At 41.4% G+C, this 17,740-nt stretch overlaps 1 protein-coding gene across 1 annotated transcript; it reads right to left on the bottom strand.

Annotated features, from left to right (window-relative positions):
• Positions 1-2,041: 2,041 nt before the first annotated feature.
• Positions 2,042-17,300, bottom strand: LOC103777268 (amyloid beta A4 precursor protein-binding family B member 2-like; the record flags this gene model as incomplete). The annotated part of the gene is made up of 3 exons (XM_008944817.1): positions 17,246-17,300; positions 6,840-6,908; positions 2,042-2,842 (listed from the first exon to the last, which is right to left on the bottom strand). Coding segments are annotated over exons 2-3 (820 nt in total), but the record flags the coding sequence as incomplete, so codon positions are not given.
• Positions 17,301-17,740: the final 440 nt, after the last annotated feature.

Here is a 17,740-nt window from a genome sequence, read left to right as displayed (position 1 = left end):
CAGCCCTCATATATTTATACACATTAATTAGATTCCCCTAAGTCTTCTCCAGACTAAAAGGCCTCAAGTCTCTCAGCCTCTCCTCATACAGCAGCCGTTCCAGTCTCCCAATCATCCTTGTACCCCGTCGCTGGACACTCTCCAGTAGATCTCTGTCCCTCTTGAAATGGGGAGCCCAGAACTGGACACAATACTCCAAGTGAGGTCTCACCAGGGCAAAGTAGAGGGGGAGCAGGACCTCCCTTGTTCTGCTGGACACACTTTTCTTAATGCACCTCAGGAGACCATTGGCCTTCCTGGCCACAAGGGCACACTGCTGTCCCATGGACAACTTGTTGTCCACCAGGACTCCAAGGTCCCTCTCCACAGAGCTGCTCTCTAGCAGATCACCTCCTAACCTGTACTGGTGCATTTTATTACTCCTGCCCAGGTGAAGGACTCTGCATTTATTCTTGTTGAACCTCATTAGGTTCCTCTTGGCCCAGCTCTCCAGTCTGTCCAAATCTCACTGAATGGTTGCACAGCCTTCTGGTGTGTCAGCCAAACCTCCCAGTTTTGTGTCATCAGCAAACTTGCTGAGAAGACACTCTATACCATCATCCAGGTCGTTAATGAAGATGTTGAACATGACTGGACCCAGCACTGATCCCTCAGGGACTCCACTAGTTGCAGGTCTCCAGCTGGACTTGGCACATTGATCACCACCCATTGTGCACCTATTGTGCAGCCAGTTCTTGACCCACCTCACTGCCTGTTCCTCTAGCTCATATTTCCAGAGCTTGCTTAGGGCGATGTTACAGGGAACTGTATCAAACACTGTGCTAAGGTCAAGGTAGACTACATCAGCTGGTCTCCCTGCATCTACCCATTCAGTCACCACATTGTAGAATGCTACCAGATTAGTCAAGCATGATTTCCCCTGGGTAAATCCATGCTGACCAGTCCTGATAACCTTCTCCTCCACGTGCTCAGAGATGACCTCCAGAATGAGCCACTCCATGATTTCTCCCGGGATGGAGGTGAGGCTGACTGGCCTATAGTTTCCTGGATCCTCCTTCCTGCCATTTTTGAAGACTGGAGTGACACTGTCTTTCCTTCAGTCCTCAGGCTCCCCATCTGCCAGATTTAGCAAAAATGATGGGAGAGGGGTAGAGTGACAACATCAGCCAGATCTCTCAATACTCTAGGGTGCGATAATGCAGCTGTGGATTTGGACCATGGTGGTCTCCAAAGAGTATATACCCTCTGTGCTGTAATACTGAAATCAATTAAAATAGAAACAATGTATGATGAACTTCTTTAGTCCCACGTCACCCTCAAGAATCTGATTACCTCCTCTCATTTTGGCAAAGCTATGCCTTTATATACTGGCTTAGAGATAATAGAGTAAATAAGATCTGTGGAGTTTTTAAAATAATGCAGAAATAACGTTGTAAATCACAACAGGGCCAGTGAAGAAGTCATTATTACTGTTCAAATAATCCATGAGCCCAGGCTTCCAAAACATGAAATGTCATGGTTTCAGCTTCTGATTAACTGTATGGAACTGCTGTTCCATAAAAGTAAAGAAAACAAAACTGATATTAAATGAGCCAAGGTTCGGGCAGACATTTTAATAAAAGAATATCATCAAATTACAGGAGGGACATTCACAAAGATTTAAATTAGAAATGCAAAAATCTTTGCCGAACCTAAAAATCATTGCTCAGAAAGTTTGTTTGTTGTGTGTAGGCAGTTATCAATACTTCAGCATCTCCAGACCACCAGGTACTTCTCACAACATCCACCCACTGATTACTGAAGAGCAATTATTTATACAATTCCCTAAAGCAGCAGCAAAGCTGCCATGATCAAGTGGGAGGCTGCCAAGCATTCCCAAGTGGACAAGAAGCTGCGTGCAAGCCCACTGCTTGTGTTTCAATGCAATTCACTTCCCCACTAAAAGTACCACCATGCCACCACCCTCCTTCCAGCCACCAGCTGAGGAGTTAAAAAACATATTTCTAAAAGCAGTGCCCATGAGCAGTATTTACTTACGTACCCGTTTCATCAGGTGAGCTTGGTGAGGCACTGTCCTGGGACAGCGTAGTCCAGCTGGAGTCCTCATCGCTCGGGGCCAGGTTCTGAATCCTATGGAGGGCGCAATCTGTTTTGGCCCCAGTTTTTGGGTGGTCTTTCTTAGTCTCGGGACTTGACGACACCGTAGCGACTTGGCCATCCTCTGGGCTGGACAGCTTGTTCTGTTTCCGGGGCAGGACCTCCCCATTGACAACAACAGTAGAAGCCTGGCCGTTGCTGTGTGCAGATTTGTCTTCCATCGCAACAAAACTCTGCTCCAGCTCTCTGGCAGACGTCTCTAGATCCGCATAGTAATTCAGGAAGCTCTTGGTCCTCCTTGGCTGCGAGGGCAATATTTCACAGCCAGAGGAATCCTGCGGGATCGGCTCTTTGCCTTCAAACTTCTCAGAAGTTACGTTTATGCCCGCAGTGGTAGTGAGGTTTTTGTTGGGATCCTGCTGTCCTTGCTCTGCAGCTTTCCTGAGCTGGTTTTCTCCATTCTTCACCAGCTTTATATTTGCAGAGCCGTTGCCCAGAAGGGGCTGCGCTGCCGGATCAGAAAGACCCATGGCTGTCTGAATGTTAGTCAGGGCGTATTTTTTCCTGCATTTTGGAGGAGTGCTGTTCTTGGCCTCTGTGTGCCTGATCTCTGCATTGAGGAGCTCGTTGTGGGAGGAGCGCAGGTTCAGGGTGTTGGGGGGGGTGGCGGGGCTGTTGCGGTTCACAACGTCCGTGGTGCTGCCGCTGGCCATAAACACCGCCAGCGCCTCCACGCCGGAGTCCACTGCAAAGGCAACAGAGACACTTGTCACACACGGTCCTTGCACGCACCTTTCTGCTAGGGCTTCTGGTGAAGGGGTGTGGTGTTTGACATAACTGTTTTACCACAGCCTAAGCGGGTGAAGAAAACAGACAAAAGCTTAGCTTATTAAATAAGAAAAACACACGGGCAGAAAATTTAGAGAGAGATCGTCAAGCTGACAAAAAGCAGGAAGTCTGACCTTGTACAAGGCAGTTTTAGGGCAGTTTTTTCATGTCTGATTCTGTTGCAGGCAGACTTGGAGACAGGAGAGTACCTCTCCTTTGCAAATGTTTTGAAGTCCAGAAGTCATCCTAACCCATAATTTCATTTTAGCATTTCACTTCTGCCCCTGATGAGGAGAGGAAGAACTCCTCAAGCGCTCAGCACAAGGAACAAAAAATAGGAGAAATATCTAAGCAGACTGCAGGCAGATGCTGCTCCTTTTTCATCTAGTGTAGCACTCAAGTATTGTTAATTTAAAACCCAACTGGCCAGTTAAGAAGCTGTTGCCTCTTTACACCTTTCCTCTGCTCTTTGCCTCTCTTTCTCTCCCCTTTCCCTGCATATCACTCCCCTCACCCCCTGTTATTTTGAGGGGGGAAATAGAGGTAGGGAATACAGGAAGCAGATTATTACACAAAGGTGAATTTGATTGGGAAGGGAGGGGAGAACCCCTTGACAAAATATCCTGTTCTAATTCAATCAACCTTTAAAAAAGGGATGCTCCAGAGATGAAGATGGCTCACCATTTCTACAGCTCACAAAGTTCAAACTCAAGGATAAAAACATATATCCCAGGGCAGAGTACGCATACTCGACCGTTACATAAAGCCATTCCTTGGTTTACTTGTAGACAATTTTCTGATTTTTGTTAGCCAGCCGCACATTTTGAAAAAATACGAAGTTTATTGAGGGAACAATTTTTAGACTATGAAAAATTATTTTTTAAATGCATCTTTTAAGAAGCCTATAATTTGTTCCTGTACCGTTTATTTATGGCTCCCACTAATCTGCACAAATACTCCATGAACACCTCAATTTACATACTGTAGTAGTCGCTGTTGTTTGACACCTGGTAGCCAAATTAGAGGCCAATTAATAAATCACTCCAATCTGCCACAGCATGAAACACCCTTTCTGTTATTCTGAATTCTCAGATACCACTGACTGCTTCTATTGCACATAAAAACATGTCTGGGGCTTATCCAGGAATGAAAAGCTGTAATTTGAGCTAGCCGATGACAGATCATTCCAGCTTAGTTCTGCTGCATCCTTGTGTATTTGATATATGATGGAACTGACTGCTGTACAAATTTACAAGAGATTAAATAGATGGGTTTAAAAAAAACATATAAACAGAGTGAAAAGGACCACTTCCCAATGTTACCCAAACGCACACACATTTGACAGTGTTGCCTCATCTCTAATGTGCTGCTAAGCTTCACACTTCCAACTATCACTCAAGCTCATTTAAAACTAAGCAGACCAAGTATACTCTGTTCTCTGAATCACCCACCTAGAACTTCTAAAACTTGTTCAAAATGGAATTTAAACTAAATTTGACAAATTTTCATGTGTGTCATATCCTCAAGCCCCAGTCAGTCAGTCTAGATCAACCGCAAATTCTTCAGACGACCCATCACCCCACACACGCTGTGCAAAATACCATCAGCTTAGGTAAAAGTTGACAAACATCCTATAGACAATTTCAGCTTTAGCCACAAAAGACTTCTAAAGCACGACCATCACATAATTTAAAGGAACTTCAAAAATGTACATCTCACATAAACACATCAACAAATGTTGCTTTCTGTATCTTGCCTAAAACCAAGCAAGTCTAACGTGAGCAAGGTCATATCTGATCCTATACAATGGTGCCAAAGTGAGTGTTTTAATCTAAAACGATGAAATGGCTTGTGTTTATGAACTGGCTGTTTTATATTTTTTGCTGAATCAATCAGTTAAAAGTCTGAAAACCTGGAAGAATAATTTTCACTCACTGCCTGACCTTTAGGACTTACAGCATTGCACAGTATCTATGGATTTCACTAGATAATATTTTACTTTATGCTTCTGCAAGCTAAAACAAACATGCACTTTTTCCATCAATACATAGAATTGCCACAATCTAGAACAAGACTGAAATTTATTCTTGTTCTGTGTTAAAATTGATCTGCTTCTTGCAACGTTTGCCATTATTTTTACCACTGAAAAAAATTCTTAAAAAGTAATCTTCCTAAATAAAGCTTAACTGTCTGCCCGTCAGATTATATTTAGCTGGTCTCCTACTGTTAGCATTTCACTTATCAAAAATAGTTTAAGAAGCACATAGAAATGTTGAAACAAAATGTATTATGTTTCACTAATCTGCTTGATTAAGCTCCCCCATGGATTTATGATGAACATTAGCACACCGATCAACGACTGAGTCAAAGCCTCCACAAGTCTTTGTAACTCAAGCAGTGTTTGTAGGTTGGGTGCTAAGTTGGGTTGGTGTATGATCAGAAGCAGAAAAATGTCAAAATGAACCTTTCACTATACACTATCTTCCCTTCTGATCTCCTCTCAAATGATCCGTTGATTAAATAATCACGACCAAATGATCAATGAACACACAAACAGTAGTGCAAGTTGGGGATACCTGAAACCGCCGTCCCTCTGCCCTCAGAAACACACAGAAAAGTGGCAAAAAGGAAAGCAATAAATGAGGCAAAAAGAGAATAAGAAATACAGATGGGAAGGGGCAGGTCTTGAATCTCAAGGGCAGATGTTGCTACCAGACCAAGACTAATTAAAGTGCTGGAAAACTTTTGAACACAAGGAAATGCTTAAACGCATGAGGAAAAAACCCCAGACTGTGTAGTGGTGCACAATGAAGAGCAATCACCCATGGCTCCTCCTTCATACAGGACACAGTGGTGCTTGAAACACATCGCTTTTCCCAGAGGAACTGGGAAATATCCCAACTTTCTCATTAAAAGCTCCAAGGAAATGCAACTTCTTCCCGTGCCCCTTACTTCAAGGCAAAATTCCAATCGCTGACTTCCCGTACCTTTGCTTTTGCCTCTCCCACCAGCCCTGTCCTCCCTCCCTCCCCCCAAACCAACACCCAGCTAACCCAGACTCCCGTGCCAGGGCTCCCGCACCCAGGCACCCTGCTGCAGGCAGGCCCTGGCCCCACCAGCCAGGACAATGCCACTGGCACAGGGCACCCTGTTCCCAGCTCTTCTGCCTTCTGCTGAAAGCAAACACGTGGACAAGCAGACCAGGGAGCACCGAGCTGATCTCAGCTAAAGCAGGGAACAGCGGTAAGTTACGAGTCAAAACAGGGTTATGGTAATTAAAAAAATACTAGTCTCTGGTGAAAAACTAAGAACAATTAGAACATTATCATTACTGGGATTAATATTATTAAAATGTCAGTGCTTAAAGACAGCAGCTAAGTAGGTAGGAGATCTGTCACAGCAATTCATTAATGTTTCAGCTTGCTTACTTTTAAAAACAAATTACTGTCTCAACTGCATACTTCTAACATTTAGAAACATACCTGCAGATATGGATTAATATATTTTCACCACTATTACATGTTTAACACAAAGCAGTCCCAGTTTTCTAAGCATCATAATAATAGAAATAATACTGTTACTCGAATGACTTGTATTGATGTTTTTCAATCTTGTCACAAACCTTACAGGGCTAGGAGGAGAGAGAAAATGCCATTGCATGCAGAAAATAGTGCATGACAACGTGTCTTCACCTCTAATAAGACTTTTTTTGCATTCTATTGTCTATAGGAACAGTTTTTTAAAAGCTGAATAGAGAGTTCATTCAAAAAGACACTGCTTAAAACAAAATGCTTGCTCTTTTTCATGTGTAAGTACAAAATGAAAGCAATATATGGGCCTGGGAAGAAGAAAAAGGAAAAGAAGAGTAAAGTTTCACATATTTGCATAGCATAATCTTTGAAAGGGCATCTGACCTGGAAGTACTTCTGACATGGTTCACAGGGCGTCAGCAATGCATCAGGAAATAGATTATAATTTGAAATCTGAAAAGAGGGATCATTTGAGAATTAAAACCAAAGGAAAACACAAAATAAAAGTACTACATTTCAGAAGCTCCTGAGAGACATTAAGCATTCTAAACAAATGTAACAGAATGTTACAGTGAGGATCTTTAGAGCTTTTGACAGTCATTAAAGTATGAGAGAGGCTAGTCTACAGCAAAGAGAACAAGCAATTAAAAGTAACTATGACATTTCTCTTTATGTTTTACTTTAAGCACAGGTTCAACAATATTCTCCAATTTTAATCAACATACTGTATCAAAACCCTCATGACATTAGCAAATCTGTTTTTTTTTTTTTTCCCCAGTCACCCAACTACAGCTTACTCAAGAAACTCCAGCAGCACTGGTAAAAATAATCACAGCAGTAAGGCATGTTGAAATGAAAATTTGCAGGATGAGATCCGGCAATGAAACTAAGAAGCACAGTCGGCAGGGTTGACCCCACAGGAGGGAATCATAAAAAGAAAGCCAGGCAGCAAGCTACTGTACAGGACCTTTCCTGGCCATCTCAAAAGTAAAGTCTCTGGTTTGGATGTGAATGACACACATACTGGGAGACAAGGTATTTCTATGGCCATGGTAGTGTTGGGTTGACGGTTGGACTTGCTGATCTTAGAGGCCTCTTCCAACCTTAATTCTATGTACCTATGACCGTTTCTGCTGCTGTATCTAGGAAAGACAGAAAAGATATTATACAAACCTTTTCATAAGGCAGATTTCCCTTCTGCGAGGCTGTCTGTTGAGCACAACACATTTAACGATGAACTCATGCCATGGGGCTACAGCCTCGGGTCCTGCAACTCCACACTAGCTAGCTCCCTCCACTTCAAAGGGTGAATTTCAATGTTAAAACATTAATTCTTAATTAAGTATGCTAACACACTGTCTTCTCACACTTGCACTCATTCTTCAGCTAGGACCAGTTAAATGTAATAGTTAAACAGATGTCAGCCAAAAGCATCCTAATAAAGTCTAGATTTACATTAACATAGCTGAAGTCAGAACTGAGACTAGAAGCTTTCTTAATGTCAAGTATCATTGTGCTGCTCCTTGTCTATGTATCTACACAAATTCCAGGAGACATTAAACACTTTCAGAAGGCAAAAGAAAGGAAAACACCAGAATGAATTGCTGTGGTAGACCAGAGCAACCAATGATGGTCCTACAGCCAGTGTTTTTCTTCTCACTGCTCCCTCCAGCAAGGACATCCCTGCAGGACTGAGCTTAGAAGCTGGAGAGAGAAGCTCAGCAAAGCCAGGGAAGCAAATTCTGATGGTGGGCAGAGCAGTTTTAGGAACACAAGAGCAGGAAAGAGAGGGCTGCAAAGTAACTTGCAGGTGCACTCTCAAACCCACCTGCAGGCTCCTCCACACAAACCTCAGGAGTTGCTGAGGATGGGAAGGACCTCTCAAGATCATCTAGTCCAGTCCCCCTGCCCAAGCAGGGAATCATTGCTGCCCTCTCCAATGCATCCTGGCTCTGTCCTCACAACAGAACAGAATCATCACTTCAGCCTGCTTGCTAAATGCAGCTTCTCCCATTGCCAGTTATTTCTGCTTCACCTAGTCCTACTGAAATCACTATCTGGTAACCAGCTTTCTGTCTTGGCTCCTCCATTCCCAAGTGGCAACCTGCCAGCCCTTGCTGCCACAATAATGACATTTTTCCTTTTAGAGCAAATCATGCTGCCAACCAACTGCAACAGCCTAGCAGCAGTGCTGTCTCTATTCTAGTGATGCTCTTATTAACAGAAATCCATAATACTGATTTGTCTTTAAATAATGTAATTAAGGAAAAAACAACTTCAGATCCTGCAATGAGTTCTGGCACTCATGTGGAATATGCTTCTCATTTGCCATTTTTTCCACCCCCCTTCCCACACAGCCAAATTCCTCATGCAGCAAAAATTCAGAGAAAAGATGCCTCTCAAAATCAGATTCTAACAGCTAAAAAAGAAAAACAGTAAAAAATTACAAAAAGAAACAGGCTAAATCCACTGTTCCTTTACTTAAAATTTTATTAAGATAGGTACATCTAAATAATCAGTGTATATCTATCTGACTGAAACTGTGTTGCAGACGACCTGGGTCACCTTATGCTACTATAGTATTCTTAGAATAATCAAGTGATCTCTTGGAGAAATAAAGAGCAATTCTTCCATTTATATGAGGCATAACCATGACATGCAATCATGACTAATCCTGCATTTAGCAAGGGAAGAGACAAGATGGCATACTAAGACTTTTCCAAATTCAATTTTCTCCCTTTAATTAGATATCCCCTCCTGTGTAGAATGGAACAGTCTGGCAAGCAAAAGCAGTGTTGTCATGGCAAAAAGATGGAGTGCCTTTTATCTATTGGCTACTTGCAAGCACAGATAATAAGCCCTTCTTGTCATCGGATCTATACATTCACTGTGATATTTGCTAAGTAAACCTCAGCCATTTTTTCCTAATCCTGTGGTGTAAATTAAACTCCCGAGTCTTAATATTCTTCTTTTTTGATTGATATATAAATTACTCAATCTTTACAATAAAGATTACACCTCAGACTTACTTGAAAATTACAAAAGCTCTGCTTTAAATGCATATGCTAATATAGGGCACAAGCATGAACTTCATTCTCTCTTACACTGGACACAAACTCAGAAATTGGAAATAAAATTTCAGCAACCAAGATAACCAATAAAGCAAGAAGGACTTGGTCTTCCACATCCTCCAACTTCAATCTCAAGTGCCATCCAAAAATAACTCTTACCAAGGCTGAAGGTAAACAATGTGTAATCAAACCTGATATGAATTACCAAAAATGAAGCACAATACCATATGAAAAAGAAAGTGGTGACAAGCTGTGTCAGGAAAATAAAGGTAACTAAAACGCTTTGTAGGACAGGCAGCCTACCCATAGGCTTAATGGAGGAATAGAAAGGAATCAATAGCCACAGATTTGGTATGTCAAATGACTTAGATTGATTCAGACTGAGTTCAAACCAGGGATTTTTCAGCCCCACAAATTTCACTTAGATCATTCAGCAGCTCCTAAATCAGGAAGCAGAACCACTCAAAAGATGATCAATTCCTTAAGGAAACCCACAGAGTCCAGCACTAGCTTTCCAACTGTTCATAATGGCACTAGCCCAACACCAAGCTCTTTGACAGGCAGCAAGAGTAGGAAAGAGATTAAGCATAGGTCATAGCTTTATTAAGCAAGATGGAGCAAAAATGTTAACTGAGCCCCTCTCAGATGCAATGGATGAGTTAAGTTCAAAAAGAAAAAAAAAAAAATATTAAAAAATATTTCATCATTTACCACCTCTCACACATCTTATCTGTGGCCCTGCTATTTGCAGCTTGCAAACACTTGACTGTTCCTGCAAAGCCTAGAAACAGCACTGGGTACCCTGAGCACAATCCACTTCTAGAGCAACTAACTGCATGCACTAAATGCAGACATTTCAGCATTTCTTTTTAAATTAATATGGTTTAGCAATTAAACTTTTCATGTCCTCACATCATGATTTCACCTGCTACAATTTATTCTGCCCTCTGAATTATGGAAATTATGTATAATAAATTTATGACTAGTTAACTCTAAGGTTTACCTTAAGTTTTACCACTTATCAAGGTTATCCAGAAATGTTTTTACCCCCAATTTACCCAGACTGGTAGTAATAGTTCTGAGCCACCTGACATCACTGCCGCAGAGCTGAGATCTTAAAATGCATTTGAAAGTATGGTACACCAAAATAGTTTTCTTGGTAGTGTAAGATTGTACTTAGTGCCGTACTGGGCTTTAGGGATGAAAATCTGAAAATTTAATAAATGGGAAATCATCTTTTAGTAGACTCTCTACAACTCTACATGGCAAGAAATAAAGAATAAAGCTATGTGCATATCAAAAGGCTCAACATAAAGAACAAAAACATCTAATTTCATTAATTCAGAAGTGTTTGCAAATAACTTCAAATTGCTAACAATAAGTTGAGACCTTTGAGCAAAAATAAAGTCCAAGTCTTAGTCACAGAATGGAGCACTAGATTGACTGCCAGGTTTCGCAAAGGAGACTAGAAGGGCTCTCAAGGGGAGGATAGCATGGTTTTGCATATTAATAAGATTGTTTCTGTTCAAGATACATGAAAAACATTCTGGATTTCACCTAGATAAGGTTATTATATGTGCACTTTTAACTACATCTGCTAAAAGTGTCTTAGAAGTTGGATTCAGGTATCCTACCCACTTCTCTCTTGCTCCTAGTAACGGAACAGGGTTTATTTCAGAGCACAGGACTCATCAAACCAGAAAAGGTCTCCACATTTCTAGTCTGTTTTTCTATTAAAAGCTGAACTAAAATAAGGTTCATCACTTTATCTTTTATCAAAGAGCTACATCTTAGAAGGCTGAAACTGGCCTCAAATCTACATATCATCTTCAACCAAACTTTAACGGGACAAATCAGAAACACCTCAAAACATACAGTTTATAAGCCAAGTGTTGCAGTACTGCTTAAGCTGACAGAATGCCAAGAGATGACTTAACTGGCCATACCCTACAGTAACTCTCCCAGGGTAATTACATTAATAGAATACAGAAATAACTTTAATCTTGGTCTGCTATAAGTACAGCTCCTTAAGAATGCTGTTGTACTACGCTGAGAAACTTCTACCCATGGTGCTCATATATAAAACGAAGCCACATATTCCTAAATAAAATCAAAGTATCATATTTGCTTTATGGTCCCTATAAATTAAACAGATCAATCCATAATACAGTGGAAGGAGAACATAAAAAAGCAACTGCACTTACTGGCACTTATATTAATTACACTGAAATGTGGCTAAAAGTGGACTCTGTTTCCACAAGCAGCACACTTGGCTGTGGAAGACACTGCACAAGTGGAAAAGAACAACCTACTAGTATTATTGGCCTGAATTTCAACAAGGATTCTTAAGCTCCTGACACCATCTACTCATCTTCTACTCCTTCAAGTACTACACTTCCTTCTACATCTTCAAGTCAACATCATCTACTCCTTTATTTTATCTAGAAGCTCATAGATCTTCACAAGGCACTTTAAACACCAAAGGAACTGGGATTCCTATGAAAAGGGACAAGCACGGGATGCAAATCCAGTACCACGGTGGTTCTCCATGAACATGCACAACCCCAAGGGGAGTCACCAGGAAATCTTTAGCTTCAGAGCACTCTGAAGAAATCCTGGTTTTACCACAATGCAGAAATGGATATGTCAAAGTCCTAGGATAGGGATACTATTTAACTATGCTAAGAAGTAAAACCAGAAGTAACAACAGGCATTCAAGAGTAATACACAGTTGCTAAAGAAAGCTTTGTATCTGCAGGCTCCGCATCAGCTCCTATCCATGGAAACGGGAACACGTTTTGGAGCTTCACCAGGATCACCAAAGAGGCCTTGATGAAGCTGCTGTGCAAGTCTCTGCATAGCTTCCTAGGCAAAGTAAAAACCCAGACAAGAGAGGCTTTAACAGGGAGAGCAATGTATGTGTCAGTGGGTGCTACTGTAATTTTCATTCCATGAATCATCCATGTTCCTGACTTTTTCCTCAGCTAAGTGATGAGATTCAGTGGCTCAGCATATGGAGCTTTTCAGCAACTTGACAATAAAACTGTTCCCCCTGAGCACAACCTGAGCAATGCCAAGCCTTGAGTCTCGTTTACACCAAGATACCCTTCCCCAGGAAGAAAAGGTCAGGAGATGAAGGGCAGGACTTTGCAGATGTAGGATTTTACTGGGATGCTTCTACCAAGAGTTGCATGATAGATATGCTCTTCCTTGGGGATCAGGGCACCTCTTTGGGTGAGTTTTCCAGTACTCTGGAAGCAGCTCGAAGCCAACCACACAGCTACTCCATAATATGTTTTCACACCACCAACTCACCTTGGGCTAACGACAGCAATGTAATCAATAGCAATTAATGCAAAAATGGAAGTTGGGGGGGGGGCTAGGGGTTTGCTGTTATTTATCATGTTACTATTCTCATATTTGCCTCTTTATTTCACTACGACAAAGCTAAGACTTTCCAGCAATTTCACTGACCAACAGCTCCCTTGCAAGACCAGCAGCAGGGGACTGCCCCAGTGCAAAGAAGGTCACAGCTTGGCACTCACGTAGAAGCTGAAGAGACACAGACAGAGCAGGAATCCGAGTGTTCCTGGAGGAAAATCAAACCCTAAGTTTATAAAATCAACCCAGCTTTCTCTGCCCTCAAATAATTCAATTTATTTGCAAGAGCATCTCTACCATAGGAAACGGTCAGGAAGAACCAAGACTCCAACCTCCCTCTTCCATAGTCCAGGGGAGTCCCTTCCCACAAGGGATATTTCATCCTCATCCTTGATTTATGAACATTTAATCAAAATGTCATTTCCCCCAAAAGGTTTGCTTCCAACAGAAGTTTCTGAAATAAAACTCCCATCAGTTCTAATAACTATATTGGCAAAATTGTATCAATAAATCATTTAATGTGGACCCTGTCTAAGTCACTTTTACATATGAGGTACCTAGTAGTTCAAAAAGAAATACAAAGTCTACCTCTGCTTGCCACAAATCAAGAGGACCCCTTAAGGGTGGGAGATGTGACTTTGTCTTCTGTGGGCAGTAAGGGCTGGTTGCAGAGCTCCAGACCCAAGCGGGTCCCTTTCTCCCAGTGAATGCTGACGTGCTACTGTGGTGCTGCACCTCCACCCTGGCACACTCCACAGGTCAACACATACCAAAATCTACCACACACAAAATTTATGTGTTTCCGCACTTCCAATGTCTTCTGAAAAAGGACTTTTATTTTTAAAAAAAAAGCTCTCTACAGAACTATGCAATTTTATCATCATTTTTCTTTAACCCTTTAAATTCTGAACATTTAATGCCAGGAGAATGGCACAAGATTAATTCAATTTTCTCCAAAATGCTTTGCTTAGATTTCATCATGCAAAAAACTGCAACTAAAAACAAAAAGAAGTTTTATGATGCTAGGGACAGGATATGCATGGACAACCCATTAAAAAGCTTTTTTTTCCCCCAGACATTCAAATTCCTTTTACTCTGTGCACAGAAAAAACAAAACAAAACAAAACATTTTAGCATGGAAGAAAATTTGAGGCTACCTAAACAACAAACAGCATTATGTTTTCAGGAGAGCTGCTGCAGACAACGAAGAAAAGTGGGTGTTATGAGCAGCTATTAAAAAAAACCAAACAAAGTTCAAGAGAAGCTCATGAAGTCTGTTTACCAAACCTAGCTTCTCATAGCTGGAGATAGTACATCCTTAGTCCCTATTTTTCACAAGAAAAGCACAGAAAAGAAAAAATAAACCCCAACAAAACATCACACAAGGGAGTGTTAAGCCAGGACAAGAAGTGCTAGACACAGCCAGGGATACACTCAAGACTGCTTCACTTATTGTCAGGAACCAAGGGAGATCATTGCTCTTTAATTACACTTTTTAGAAGTCTAAACTAGCACAGATCTCTTAAATTCACAGCTTTCAATTTTACATTTTAAACACCCTGTTATTTCTTACATCTTCAGCACCTGTATTTCAAATACATGTCTTAGCACTGGTCTTCAAAAAACCTGTTTTCTATTTAAACCATTATGTGTTTCCTTGGATAGAAAACTTTTTATGATTCCCCTAAGGTCATGTACTATTACACTCATTAGCAGCCTTCCATTACCTGAGAGGGGCCTACAAGAAAGCAGGGGAGGGACTATTCACAAGGGTTTGTAGTGACAGGATGAGGGGCAATGGCTTTAAGCTAGAAAAGGGTAGATTTAGGTTAGACATTAGGATAAAATCCTTCAGTGAGGGTGACAGACCACTAGAATAGGTTGCCCAGACAGGTGGTGGAGGCTCCAACCCTGGAGACATTCAAGATCAGGCTGGATGAGGCTCTGAGTAGCTTGATCTAGTTGGAGATGTCCCTGCTTATGGCAAGGGGGTTGGACTAGATGACCTTTGGAGGTCCCTTCCAGCCCAGACATTCTATGATTCTATGATTCATTAAATTTATGACACCACTCAACAAACCAGTCAATGTCATAATGAGATGAAATACTATCTCACCACCCAAGCAGTAATATACTCCACAGAGACCTAATTCTTCCCTTCATGGCCTTGATTTAGGTGTACACATACGAAGAGACAGAGGATAAAAGTCAGGGACTAAGGCTCAGGGCTGCACCAAGTCCTTAGTGGTACAACATTAAGACTGCGAGAACTGTGAATGTGAAATACAACAGCCAAGATTACGTAATTACTCATTATTTATGCAAAGGAAACAAAAGCAAAATGATGTATTTTACCAGCACTAGCACTGAGATCTAATCTGCTATCAGAGATTTCATTATGATCCACATTTCCCAATGACTGGGCTACTTCAATGCCATTATTGTTGGATGCCCAAAGCACTTGTTGTGTTAGGCACCAGGAAGTTGCACAAATCATACAGTAACAAAACCAAAAGAATAAAGGCAGTTTCCTGGCTTAGAAACCCTGATAGGTTAAGGAAAAGGAAAAGGAAAACTTGGCTTAACAAAAGCATAAAGCAGTCATTAAGTAGATGTTTTGATATCTCTGTCCTCAAACAGAGTGAGCTCTGGTGCCAACCAATTCTGATGCAAGTTTTTGGCCCCAGGAGATGATGGGACCCCCATTATTTCCACAGGTGAACAATTCCACTTCTTCACTGTCTGCAGCTACTCAACTAGACAACAAGAAAAACATCCTAGGCTCTTCTGGTAAAAATTTAAAGCCCATTACTTGTCCTCTATAAGTACGAAAGGGAAGACTTCACTGCCTGCCTCTACACTAGATCATTTTAAAGCTCTGAGCTTCAAGCCCAGACAATGAGCCATGGATATCATGCCCTGCAGTACACCAAGAGGACACACTTAAAGGCTAGTGTCAAATGATTTGAACAGATCAGTTCAATTCTGTACTCCAGCACGTGACCACCAGAGATCAGTCAAAACGGTGACAACCATTTATTACCTCTATTCTAGTATAGACAATATCCAGACATGAATACCCAAGACAAACTCTTTGGAAAAGTACTATCTGAGTTTACTCTAATGCACCACTTTAACACACATCTGCATGACAGCTATGACTAGTCTTCAGCAGAGAGTAAACACGCTTTACTACTTTCTAGGATTTAGCTTTGGGGTTAGGGAAAACCCCACAGAGCCAAGTTCTGCATACACGACCTCACTATGCAGTTCCTCACTTCTAGTGGCAAAGCCACCATAGGAAGCCCCTGTTCTGCTGCAGCTGTGAGTTCTCACGGCAGTTTACTACTTTCACCAGCCAACACAATCATGTGTGGAGCTAGATGCCTGAAGTGACCCAGGCTTTTAAAGAAGTCTTTAGAGGAACGGAAAGAACAGTACACAAGTGAGAGCTTCTTAGGCTGGGTTTGATACCAAGAAAAGCCACATGGAATCATGTTCTCCTGCTACAGCAAAAAGAGGAGGGAATGCAAAAGCTAGCCTACCACAGCCTCACCTCAGCAGCCTGAGGGATCAACAGAAAGTGCATGAGAAATGGCAACAGCCTTCTGGAGTCAGGGTGATACCCCACACAATAGTCCAGAGAAGGTCACGTCAGCTCATTTCACAGTCTACACTGTGGAACCACCACAGCGTGATGGCTGCCATCTGCACTAGCATAAGAGGCTTCTGCTTACTCAACGGAAGGTGCAGGTGATAAATTTTAGGAGTTGCCTTTACACTTTTACAGCTGACAACATGACAACCTTCAGTAAGAGATAATGTAATATAATCCAATAGGATACACTTAAGAGGGAAAAACAACGGGAATAATGTTGAACACAAGCATACAAATATTCTGAACTGGAGACGTTAGTTGCAGCTGTAAACAATTAAAACTAGAGTACACAATGATCTTTCATGATAAACTCAAGTACTTTGTTAATTTGAAGTTATCTGATACTAAAAACTTGGAATGGGAATGAAGACAAATAGCAGCTAAAATTTGAACCCTGTAATACATGAAGTAGGAGACCTTGAACACAAAACAGCACAAAACACAGCACAGAGCAGCAGACTTGGTCAAGTCATACCACAAGGCATTTTTTAAAGTTCCAGAAAACACCTCTGCCATTTAAAGATAAATCAATATACTTACCATTTGGGTATGCACACAGGAACGCTGGCATCGATTAGAGTATGTCAGCATTCTTTATAAATACTGTATCAAAATTTATAAACTTAGCAGCCTTCAAAAGCAATAAAGCAACAAATAAATTAGACCAATGGCATACATACACGAGCTGCTTGGCCGATAGTGAGCCCCCGGGTAGCGCCTGCCCATAGTGCCAGTCTGAGCTGAGGGGGAAGAAGAAAAAAACAAAGTGAAGATTTAGTACGGCAGCTGTATCTTTTTCATTAAAATGCTAATGACCCCGACAAATTTCAGGGTAACTACAAGTATAAATTATTCATAGCCGTGTTGTCAGAGGAGATGAACTGCGGCGCAATACATGCGGCACACATTTATTATTAGTGGTTGGCCTCCATTAATAAGCTCACATAAATTTTAAGGCACAAAGAGGTCTCGGGTCATACAGTAGCTTCTTTTGGCCCGTGATATAGACAGAAAAACAAATGCTGCAAGGAAGAGTTTGCTTTTGGCTTTAAATACAGTTGGCCAGCAGGCGAGATTTGAGAACAATCTCATCTTAAGTTCTGTGGAGTGATCAGTAAGCAACAAGCTTAACAGTTTGGTATAGAACCAAAACTTATTTGAGCTATACAATGTTG

This window comes from Merops nubicus, unplaced genomic scaffold, assembly GCF_000691845.1.
Source record: "Merops nubicus isolate BGI_N331 unplaced genomic scaffold, ASM69184v1 scaffold17117, whole genome shotgun sequence".
Taxonomy (NCBI): domain Eukaryota; kingdom Metazoa; phylum Chordata; class Aves; order Coraciiformes; family Meropidae; genus Merops; species Merops nubicus.
This window is presented reverse-complemented; position numbering and strand designations above follow the sequence as displayed.